The sequence below is a fragment of the Daphnia magna genome, linkage group LG3 (genome assembly GCF_020631705.1).
Source record: "Daphnia magna isolate NIES linkage group LG3, ASM2063170v1.1, whole genome shotgun sequence".
Classification (NCBI taxonomy): Eukaryota; Metazoa; Arthropoda; class Branchiopoda; order Diplostraca; family Daphniidae; genus Daphnia; species Daphnia magna.
The window spans coordinates 11,573,904-11,585,464 of NC_059184.1; the positions used below are offsets into that span (position 1 = coordinate 11,573,904).

The window sequence follows — 11,561 nt, forward strand, 5'->3', positions numbered from 1 at the left end:
GAAATGCCCCCTCATTTACATGTGTGTGCCAAAAGTTGTGTCAAAAGTGAATGTCATTAAACTTAGATCGTTGTTTTGTATTTGACACACACTTCTAGTCGACCCTGTTTCCCGATTGAATACAAATTGTCGAAACTAATACTTTCCTCCTTTGAATAAGTCTATGAAAATTCATGTGAACACATTCGGATTGAAAATCCATTAGACATGTTGTTGATTTCATGTGATAAGTAGAATAGGGAAAGCAGAGCAAATCAGTGGGTATACAAAATCAGCTGCATCATGTAACTGCACGAGTTTATTATTAAGTTATTGGCAATCACGGAAAAATATTTATACAAGTCGCTTTGGGCATTCTTTAGAGAAAAGCCCCTTCAAGAGACACTAAACAAAAAAAAATAATTAATTATAAAAAATTATTTTAAATATATTTTGATACGCACTTTAAAACATTTTGAATTTTTTCTCCTCCTATCCTCCGTTCTAATTCTTTTTTGTTACATCATGGACTGATATATGTTGCTCTTCTTCTTCTTCATACATCTTTCCGCCATCCCCGCCAACACCAACATCCTCTCCCAAGCAACCCATTCCCCCAAACACACCGCCATCCACACGAAATCCATCCACTCCCCCATTCACACCACCATCCACACCCAAGCCTTCCCTTCTATCAGCCACACCACCACCAACATCATCAAACAATTCTACAATTCCATCCGAATTTGATTGGGGTGGTGTTAGTACATTATTCATGATCTTCCTCCAAAAAATTTATAAAATTTTAGAAAAAAAAATAATTCAGAAATTTTTGTAATACACGATAAAACCTTACTTTTTATTGAATTCTCTAATAAGAGTCCTGCAGTTTGTAAGTTTTGCATGAATCCATTGATTATCCGTGTCTAGATAACCTTTAAATTTTATTAAGTACCAGCCACGGAGTAATCCTTCTTCATTGCGGTACAAGCTGAAACATTACAAAAACAAAAGAATATAAAATACCTATAAAAAAACTAATAATAATTTAATGTATAGGTAAAAAATTAAATTTTTTCTTGATTAAAAATTAACACCCCAATTCGGCGGCCACCACCGAGAACGAAGCGGAGAAGAAAAAAAAGCGAAGAATAAAATAAAAAATAAATAGGAAAAGACTCTCCTAGCATTTTTGGACTCTCGCTGTTAAAAAAAGGAAAAGAAAATACGATTTCGTGTACACACACGAACGAACTTAAACACACGTAACTTGAAATTACCAAAATAAAGAAAAGCTGCCTTGTTTAACATAAAATTGTGTGTGTCTGTGTTAAGGCTCTGTTTATAGGATGTGGAATTCTCACTGGATGCTATTTCTGCTGCTGTTGTTGCTGTTGTTTCAATTTCTGCTGTGGCAAGTGCAAACCTAAGGCACCCGATGAGACTGGAGACTATCATAACTTTCAGGCAAGTACCAAAAAATCCGACCTCTACCAATACCGAGTGCCTTTCCATTTTGGTTGCTACTTTTGCCTTCTCTCATTTCATGTAGTCTGTTATGCTATCAAGGTTGCAGCATGTTTTTGATTTATGCTTGATCTTTCCACCTTTTCCCTGGGGAAACATAATAGTTGATTCAATATCCTACGCAGGATGGACATCAAGAAGGTGCTGCTAGTCAGCAGCCCATTATAGTTGAACAGCCTGGGAGCTTTACAAAGGTTAGTTAATTTTTTTTTTATTTCGCCGGTTTAGTAAATAGTTATCGTGTTTTTTTTCCTTGATTAATTTTGCTTTTTCCTTATTGGCTTGTTTGAGTTCCACTTCACAACCTCTCCCCCCTCACTGCCGATAACCTAAATGTACATCGATAACGAACATTTTGTTTTTCTTTTTGCATAAAGAATGACGACAGCAGTGATGAAGAGGAAGCAGAGGAAGTCAGAAAGGCGCAAAGAGATGCGATATCTGTTCAACCTAAACCAAGGAAGGTCAGTGAAACAACAGGCCCTAATCCATCGGACAAGCCCCCTGTTTACACCGCAGGTACAGAATAAGGGCTACTGACAAGGTGTAACTAAATGGTACCGGGATTGTTTTGGCGTGTATTCTAATATTGATGCACGTAAGTTCTTTGTAGATTTTTTTGGTATTTAATTTGGAAATTTTAGCAGGAATATTATTATCGTAATGAGGAAGCTACTTATTTTGCTGTAGTTCAGGGCTAATTTAAGAAGAATTTGGCGTTCGGCCATGTGAAGATCAATTTTCTAGATTTCGGAATTTGAGTCTGTTAAATGTTTTGTGGCTTGTCCAGTGCCATTATCAGTTTATCGCTCTTTTTTCTTTATAGTAATCTCTTTCGTGTAACTTATGTTTTGATTTATTTTCTCGGTCGGCTGATAGCAATACAGCAGGGTGGAACACCGCAACACGGTTCAACAGGAAAGGCTGCCATACCTCTTCAAAGCCATGAACCATGAATCGCCATTGGTAATCATAAAGGCTAAAGTCGTAAACTTTTTCGAATATTTTTAATTATTAGCTTCACTACCCTTACATTTGACCGAAGGAAAAAAAAATCAAGATTGTCCGTTTATTTACTTTCATAAAATTTGAAAAACGGTACATTTTCTGGAACCGTTTTGGTATTAATTTTTCAGTGTGCATTATTCAGTAGCCGAAAAAGTAAAACGGCCGTCATTTTTCTCTTGGCTTCAAAATTTTGATTAATGTATTTTCCATCTTTTAGCAGACATTTTCATTTGTCTCTTTGGTAACTGACATTATTGATGATTACTTGTTGTATTCCTTTCAATTTTTCAGTTTTGTACAATTATTCGCCTAATGGTATACAAATATAGTTCTTTGTGTATGTGGTACAGTTCAGTATAACCAAATTTAAAATATGTTCAAAATGTTGACGTACTACAAAAGCGGAAGGATGAAAAAGGGATACTGACTATGATTTGTTTAAAGGAAGGTTGGCGTATATATTTTGACTATCAGATTCGTCATTGTGTTCCATCATAGCTTCGTTTATCTTGGCTGATGTGTGTTTATAAATAATATATAAATATGTATATAAATAATAATCACTCGGAAGATAGAAGGAGTAAGTCTGGCACAATTGTATTCTTCTAATAGCACTTGAATTTCTGTCTGATTAACTAGCGAGCATGATTTTATCGACCATTTTCCGAAGGGTTTTTTCTCACTGTTCTCATGGGCACGGCCTCCATCTTCTTTTCTCTCTGCATTCTATTGTTGCCAGGTTTTCCCTTTTGTGGTAATCCTCGTCAATAACAAGCACTTCGTCGCTGACTTGGAGCTGGCGAGAAGAACGGAAAAATTTTTTCCGCTCAATCAAATTCGGCACATACTCTTTCATCCACCTACGCCAGTACTGATTAACGGTAAATGGTGACTGCTTCCAGCGGCGTCAAGTCAAACCGTCAAATGCGGATTATGGTGGCCCTGGTGTCCAACTATGATGAAGTGGTTTGGTGTTAATGCCTCTGGTTCGTCTGGGTCTGTCGATACATTAGTAAGTGGCCGACCATTCAAAAGGGACATGACTTCGGCAAACACCTTAGACAAAACTTCGTCAGTGACAGTTCGGTTTTGAAAGACGACTCACAGGGCTCATTTGCTGGATTGAACTAGCCTTTCCCCGGCTCCACCAAAGTGAGAGCCGGAAGGCGGGGAGAAACGCCAGCTAATGGCTTGGATAGCCAGTTCTCCTCTGACCTTTCTTGCGTTCAGATTTGCTAGGCCTTCTCGTAGTTCTCTCTCTCCAGCGACGATATTTGTACCGTTATCGCTGAAGATGACGTCGGGTTTTCCGCGGTAGACAATGAAACGCCGGAGCGCCATGATGAATGAATCTGAGCTCATAGAGTGCACCAAATCCAGGTGTACGGCTCGATTCACTAAGCAGGTGATTAGTAGCCCGTGTCGCTTCTCCGATCGACGCCCGATGACGACTGTGAGGGGACCAAAAAAATCTAGGCCACTATTTGTAAAAGCTTGTCGGAAACCTTGAAGCCTTGCTTTTGGGAGATTAGCCATCATCGGCGGTTGCGGTTTTGCTCTTGCCATTTTGCATTGTCGGCAGCACTTGATTATTTTGCGAATAGCGCGCTGTCCTGCGACAAGGTAGTAGGACCAGCGTACTTCACTCAGTGTCCGTTCCTCTCCTGAATGTAGCACCTTGTTATGCGCGTCAGCAATTATTAGAGAGGAAAGCGGATGCTGCGGTCCGATTATAATCTTCTGGCGCGCGTATTCGGGCATCTCTGCATGTTCTAACCTTCCTTTTGTCTTTTGTACTCCATCAGAATCTATAAAACGGTTTACCTTACGAAGAATTGAGTTACGGGCTATTTGTTTTCCACTTCGGATGGTGGCGATGTCGTCTGGGAAACATTCTTCATTGGCGACGATAATGCACTTTCTTAGTGCTTCTTTAAGCTCGGATGCATTAATGATTTCTTCTTTTTCCATGCTACCCCGAGTAAGTTGTGTGACGGTGAGTTTGAGGTGCTTGAGTTCGGTATGTTTCTTCCAACAACCACTCCCGAGTGATCACCATCACACGCTTTACAAAGAAAAAAAAAAGAAAAGTGTAATAGAAAGCAGTGGGGACATAAACCGCACGAGAGAGGACACTCTGCTCTTGGGCAGGAAAATGTTTTTTTTTCTTAAATAAAAATAAAAAACAACAATGATTTTATATTTTCAAAAAAATTCCCTGAGAGTGGGAGTTCAATAAATCACGCAACTTGTGTTTTTTCTTCTCTGTTTTTCTTCCCTCTTAAAGAAGGGAATAAAAAAAAATCTTCATTCAACGGCAATTCATCATCGACCCTCTGATGTGTGTGTGTGTGTAAACGCCAAGGCCGCCCGTGTTTTCCTTGTTTCTTGTGTAATTTAAAAATCTACTCGAACGTTATCACCATTTTGTTTGCGGGAAAAAAATATGGTTAGAGGTGTAGAACGTGGGAGGATCGTGAAATCGCTTACAGCCCTCCCCCCATCTAAACGGCCAAATTGAAATTGATCGAGCGGAAATGTCACGAAGGTTATTCAATACCCCAAAAAAATGCCATCGTAAATCCATTTCCAATCAATAAAGGAAACATTAGAAATTGTAACAATACTGTGCAAAATAAGCGTGTGTAGTACGTAAATGGACGTAGCAGTTGCCTTAGTGGAAAAAATGCAGCTTCCCACGCGGGAAAGAAAAAAAAAGCACAGTAATTTTATAGGGACGTTGGCAGACGTTGGCATACATTAACTCCCCAACATCATCAATTAAATCATAACCCTCCTAACAGTAATTTTAATCTAGGCAAAAAAAAAATTTAAATAAAAAAAAAACTTACCCTCGATCGACGATCTCCTCTACTTCGTATTCTGGATCTTCAGCCATTTCAAATTTGATTGTTCGTAGCACTAAAACAACAAACGTCTTTCCAAGAAAAAACAGAACAGCAAATGATGGTGCAATGTGGTCTGTTGACCAATTACTTTCCCCAGGGACTATGCCTATTTGGAAAACCAAATGGGCCATCTCTATTTTGAAAAAAAGGTATTGTGCAGATGTTCTCCCTAAGGGATTAATCCCACTCCGTCAGACATTTTGAAATTTTTACAATAAAAAAAAGCAACGCTGCAAAATTGTAAAAATTTAAAAATTGTCAACGTTGTTTTGCTGTGATATGTAATTCACTAGGAAAAGTCAGAAAGAATACAAAGTAGGGGAGAGCGGGGTTATTTTGAACGGGGGCTATTCTGAACAATTGAGATATGAATGTGTTTATCAATACAAATTTAAATTTTTTTTTGTACACAATGTTGATTTTTATTAGATATATGGGTTAAAAAAGGTTTGGTAAAAAAATATAAATTATTTAAGAAGTTATTTTCGAAATTGTGTATTTTCTGATTTTTTGTTTTGTGTTTTGAAATTAACCTTCACTTTCGAGGATTAAAAAATGTAATTATCACTTTTTAGTTAGAATAATTCAAAAGCCTGTTCAATTTACTTTAAGACTATGTAAAAAAAAAACCTTTTTCTTTTTCCTTTTTTTGTTTAATTAAAAAAATTCTAAGTAGTCTTTTGTGGGGCTATTTTGAACAGGAAAACCGGCTCTTTCCTGGCATCATAAGTCCCTCCTTTGGGCGGGACTTAATTTTGCTTCGAGCTAAATGAGTTATGCGAAATATTTCACAGATAACAGTGTTTACTAACTGTGAAGCCTCTCATCCACGCTCTATTCTTGTCATCGATCGATCATTGTGCTTCACGTCTTGCTTGAAAATGAGTAGGCATAATTTATCACAGTGGCCGATTTCAATTCCCCACAAACAAGAAAGAGTCAAATTTGCTTTACAGTTTGTCGAAAAAGAAATTCCATTTGGGTTAGGAAAAGTTTTCATTGATGAGCACCGTTTCAAATAATACATGCTGTAAAAAAACATTTATGCAAACTTGCACATGATTAAAATGTAATGTTCATTATTACAGGTTTAAAACTAAAGGGGTGGTATCTTCATACACAGGAACTGAACGGACCAGTATCCCACACAGTGTTGGAGTAGTTGCTTGCATCTCCCAACCATTCAACAAAGGATGCAATCTTATTCGTCAAGTTGAAACCAGGATTGATTCTCAACAGTATACCAGCTTTCTCATGGAAATTGTGTCGTCATATCCAACAGTTGGGCTTATTTCAATTGTTCACGACAAGTATGTATGGTTAAACTTTTTGTTTATTAATGTTATCATAATTTTTAATTTATTGCTTAACAGGTACCCTGTTCATAATAGTACCAAAGTAAAGTCATGGCTCGCTGGTCAACAAAGAATGTCTGTTTTTTCCTACTGGCCACCAGCAAGTGGTGATTTAATGCCAATCGAGACTGTGTTTTTGGACATACTGAAAGAGTTTGATGAGCATGAAACTCGTGTTCACTCTGTTAAAGCTCTTTGGGAAGAAATTCAAAATGCATTTGCTGCTGTGACCGAAAAAGAAGACTACGTGAAAAATTTGATTTCAAAAATTTTTCCGAATTTGCGTAAAATTGCAGAAAGTAACGGAAAAATGTTGTAGTGAAATGTTAATCAAAACTTTTCGTTTCTTGTTAAAGTCCATCATTAATAATAAAGAACAACAAGTAAGGTTAACGAATCACACCTTGTATTTTTCTTTCCGACAATCTCAAACTTTTCCTGCTTGTAACTTGACCAGATTGTTTATTAGGCATACTAGGAAGACACTCAGCTGTTCCTTCATTAATGGTTTCAATATTTTCTTTGTCGAAATGCAGAACTCTAGATGTTTTATTTGTTTTCTTTGATGCAATAGAAACCGTTTTCGTCGTTGAGATATCCTGAACCTAAATTGAATTTTAAAAGATAATTGCTATAGAGAAAAGAAATTGTAAATTAGGATTTTACTTCTTTTTGTTTGTTTTTGTTTGAATTCTTCCCTACAGAAATTGTCTTCCGGTTTTCTGCTTCTTTTTCTTTACGCTGTTTTTCGTCATATTGTTCGCGAATACGCTTCATTTCTGGTGAACTTGTTAGACACCTTGCTGCACCTAGTCTTTTATTCGGCTTTCGAACTCTAGGTCCACTTTGTGCCACTTGAGGTAGTGGGAGAATGTCGTGTGGACGAAAAGAGACAGGTTCTACAAATTTGATTGGAGTAGATAACAGCATTTCTGTTCTTGGAATTGGGGAAGTAGTAACGGTAGAAGGCGCGGTTGTTGACAATGACGGCGACGACCCTTGCTGCTGTTTGTGAGATGAGGTTATTTGAGATGAGACCATTTGACACGAGGAAGATGACGATGCTTCTTGCAATACGGAGGCAATAGTAATTGGAGTCAACGTCAGTTTTCCAGCAGAAGAGACGATCAATAAATACTGACTCTTAGGTGCTTCTTGAGTTTGCACATTGTTTTCAGCGATAGTAAAAGTTGGTGGGATCTCAATTCCAATTGTTTGATTGTCTATATAAACAAAAAAGAAGGTTATACCAACATTACATAATTTTATACAAGAGAATTTAACCTTGAATAGGAAGATGATTAATAATTGATGATAGCGTTAGACCATTACTACTGCGCGAGGCACTTTGAGAAGAGGGCGTAGCTAAAAAAAAGGTAGAAGAAAAATGAAATTTTTTAAACAAAATAAAAAGTTTAATGACACGCATACCTGGTAAATCTGTTACTATAGATGCAGCAAACATACTGTTAGGGATGGCATTTGGATCTAAAGGGAATATACCTGTAGCCTGAAACCCTTTCTTGATGTTAGTCTCGATAAATGCTCGCAGAATCGCTGGTTTGGAAAGAAGCGGGACATCATAAATTGACACTCGTTGTCCGGGATGCTCTCTCATCCAATTTGCATGACTTTCGGCAAGATGACACTTAAATGGACCATAGATTGTTCTATCTAATGGTTGAGATGCATGGGAAGTGTGTGGTGGCAAAGTTTGTAGGATGGCGCCGTTTTCTTTTGCAAAAACACAAATAGAATAGCCCATATGACTAATGTGGTTGTCCATAAAAAGTAGGATAGGCTTTTCTTTCGTGCATTTCACTTTTGAGTGTAAATGTTTAAGGGCAATCAAAAAATTGTCCTCTGTCATCCAGCCAGAAGGGTGTCCAGTGAGAAGGGTGGGGAAGGAAACCTTCTGGCATGTTCTTCATTTTGTCATTCCCTTTTTTACGGGGAAAAACGAAAACACAAGGGAATAACTTGCCAGCTGCATTCACGAATGGTAACATGGTTACGTTGACGCCTCTTTCAGCAGACGTCATTTGATGCACCTATAATGTTTTAAAAATTTAATTAAGAACAGTTATTGAAAGAAACCAAAATAATACCTGATGACTGCCTTTTTGCGCAATAATTTTTGCTGGATCCACAACAGTAGGGTTGTTTATCTCATCTCCATTAAAAATTGATTCTGGACCAAATGTGTACTTCTCATAGAGCTCCATAACCTACAAAAAACTGTGATATGTAACAATTTGTAAAGAATTATTATCAAAAACAAATTACCTGTCCATAAAAATTGTTCATAACAACTTTATTCAAACCCGCAGCTCTAGCCTGGCTTGTGGTTTCTGGTTTACGGATTGAGAGTCTTTGGTTTCGCTTCAGGAAGTTGGTGAACCAATCTTTTCCAGCTGTATCACTCTTCACCCAACTTGGAGGGACCGGAATGGAATTAAAAATAGCAAAAGAGTAGACGAGCTTTTTCAAATTTGTTGGACTGAGGCCATGGCTTCTCTGTTGAGATTCGATCAAATAATCTGACAATTGTTTCTCGTGTGTTGGGGATAACACTTGAAGATGGTGAAATGATGGTTTTATTTTCGTGTTTGGTGGTACGTTGTAAAGGTCTTTCACGCGTTTTAAGTAGGAATGAAGTGTTGATATAGGGATACCACTTAACAAAGCAACTTCTCTAAACGATTTGCCATTTATTTTAATCATGGTTAAAGCATCAAGGATCTCTTTATCAGTAGGTGGAGGTTTCTCCTTTAACCTATTGTATACACGCACCTTATAATAAAAGATCCACAGACTTTAAAAAATAAGAAAACTATTTGAAAGGAAATGACAGCCTGTTTTTCAACACGTTATGACTTGATAAAAAAATCAGTCTGCTACAATAAGCTCCGCCTTAAAATTCCCTACCTTAAAAATTCCCTTGTTTTCTTCAATTTTTTTTTTTATTAATTCTATTTTTTTTGTTTTCATAATCATGAAATATATTGATAAATTTATATAGAAAATGCTAGTTTGATTACATTTTTGCATTTATATATCCAAAAAAATTAATATAAAGCTTGAAATAAATGATATTTTAAGCTGTTCAGTTTAGCCTCAAGGGGGGGAGGCTATTTTGAACAAAAAAGCAGTTTCACTAAATAATGTCTACAAAGAAAACTATTAGTCAGAAAAAATTTTTGAAATTGTAGCTTTAAAGGAGAAATAAAGGGCTACAAAATAGTAGTTAGATAATTAAGTTTATTTTCAAGAACTAAAAGATATTTTCACTCTAACAAAGTTTTTACAATTTTGTTCAGAATAGCCCCGCTCTCCCCTAAACAATACAATTTGTAAGCCAACATAAAAATATTGCAAAATAACTGTAAGGCAATAGAAAAATTTTTTATTTCTGTTAATTTGTATTGTATTTTAATACATTTCCAGATATGATACAGACTGTTTTAATATCAAACCAACTTTCCTTTCATTAAGAATTCTTGGCTATTTTAAAGTTAGTTTGTACTTTAGTTTTCGACGGTAACACCAACAACTTTCTTTGTCGCTTACTCTCTAAGTAAAAACGAACTTTGACGTATTCCATGACTAGATATTTCAGATTGTAGTCTCTGTGTTCTTCACAGAAGAGTGGAATAGTATGGGACTCTTAAGTTTTGTCACAACAAACTTCAAATGAATCTTGCATGTAAAGGTGATTGAGATTTTCGAAATGTGACTGAATTACTAGTTCAACAATCCTAATGGTTTCAAAAAAGGTACTGTAACGTAAACTGGATAACCATGATTTCTCATTGCTGTATATTGGTCAGCTGTAAAATCTTTGGGTAAATCAAGTTCAGTGCAACGCACCAAATTCTTACAAGCTTCACAAGCAGTTAAATGTTTCCTTGTCTTTACTATGTAACCACAAAGGTCATATGCCATAACGTTTAATTTGAAATCACGTGTACCTTCTTCTGAGACATCATCAACATAACGTATGGTTAGTTTGTCGAGTAACTCATCTTTAATAGCTTCTTTATACTCCTTAGCGGTAATATCATGTTTTTTGGCGTGTTCCTGTAGACACTTAGACATTGTAACTAGCAGCTCAATTGGCTCCTTATTATCGATGTTACTTCCTTTTACTTGCTTTACTAGGTAACTGAGTCGTGCTTGAAGAGAAATGTAACGGATTATTTGAAGAAAAGATGTTACGTTGTGTTACTGTCTACCGATCGAACAATACCGAAAAGTCTGAAAATCATAAATTACATAATGATTATTTCAATTGAATAACGTAAACAAATTAACCTCTCTAGCGGTTCCTGATTAAATTTTCCGGTTAATACACCTTTTAACCCTGCGTCGAATTGCTCTTCAATCAAATTAATTGCGCTTCTAATCGAAAGACGCCATGCATGAAGACTTGTTTGTGATACGAACATTGGAATGTTTCTTCCATTTTCTTCATATACATGTTCTGTTTCAGACAGTACTTGAAGCATGTGATTAAGTTTTTCTTTTTTGGGGGGAAATGTATCCTTGGTAATCCTTACTTTACAGAAGCGTAAGTTTAGTATATAAAAAACGTCGTTCATAACTTTGGTGAGGCGTTCAATTTTCTCTGTATCTATAGAAAATACAATATAATTTTGCTGGTCATTACACTTAATTTTAAAAATTTAAAATTATACACACCCCTTTAAATGTTGATTTGATAAGTCTTCCAACATCTGTGTCTTCTTTGTAATTTCGAAGCACATTGAAAGCCATTGCAGTT

General features: G+C 36.4%; 3 protein-coding genes and 1 pseudogene across 3 annotated transcripts; 2 read left to right on the plus strand and 2 right to left on the minus strand.

Moving 5' to 3' along the window:
• Nucleotides 1-1,305: 1,305 nt before the first annotated feature.
• On the plus strand, nt 1,306-2,473 carry LOC116919355 (dnaJ homolog subfamily C member 5-like; the record flags this gene model as incomplete). Its single annotated transcript, XM_032925323.2, has 4 exons — nt 1,306-1,446; nt 1,632-1,700; nt 1,884-2,025; nt 2,386-2,473. Coding segments are annotated over 4 exons (429 nt in total), but the record flags the coding sequence as incomplete, so codon positions are not given.
• A 3,760-nt stretch (nt 2,474-6,233) lies between these two features.
• LOC116919731 lies at nt 6,234-7,112 on the plus strand. The gene is made up of 3 exons (XM_032925749.2): nt 6,234-6,405; nt 6,512-6,733; nt 6,797-7,112. Exons 1-3 carry the CDS (start codon nt 6,305-6,307, stop codon nt 7,095-7,097), a joined length of 624 nt encoding a protein of 207 aa, XP_032781640.1. The 5' UTR covers nt 6,234-6,304; the 3' UTR covers nt 7,098-7,112.
• A 50-nt stretch (nt 7,113-7,162) lies between these two features.
• Nucleotides 7,163-8,302, minus strand: LOC123470332. The gene is made up of 4 exons (XM_045170517.1): nt 8,210-8,302; nt 8,063-8,143; nt 7,445-8,001; nt 7,163-7,383 (listed from the first exon to the last, which is right to left on the minus strand). Exons 1-4 carry the CDS (start codon nt 8,241-8,243, stop codon nt 7,168-7,170), a joined length of 888 nt encoding a protein of 295 aa, XP_045026452.1. The 5' UTR covers nt 8,244-8,302; the 3' UTR covers nt 7,163-7,167.
• Nucleotides 8,303-10,522: 2,220 nt separating this feature from the next.
• LOC116919353 lies at nt 10,523-11,226 on the minus strand (annotated as a pseudogene).
• Between the last annotated feature and the right edge of the window lie 335 nt (nt 11,227-11,561).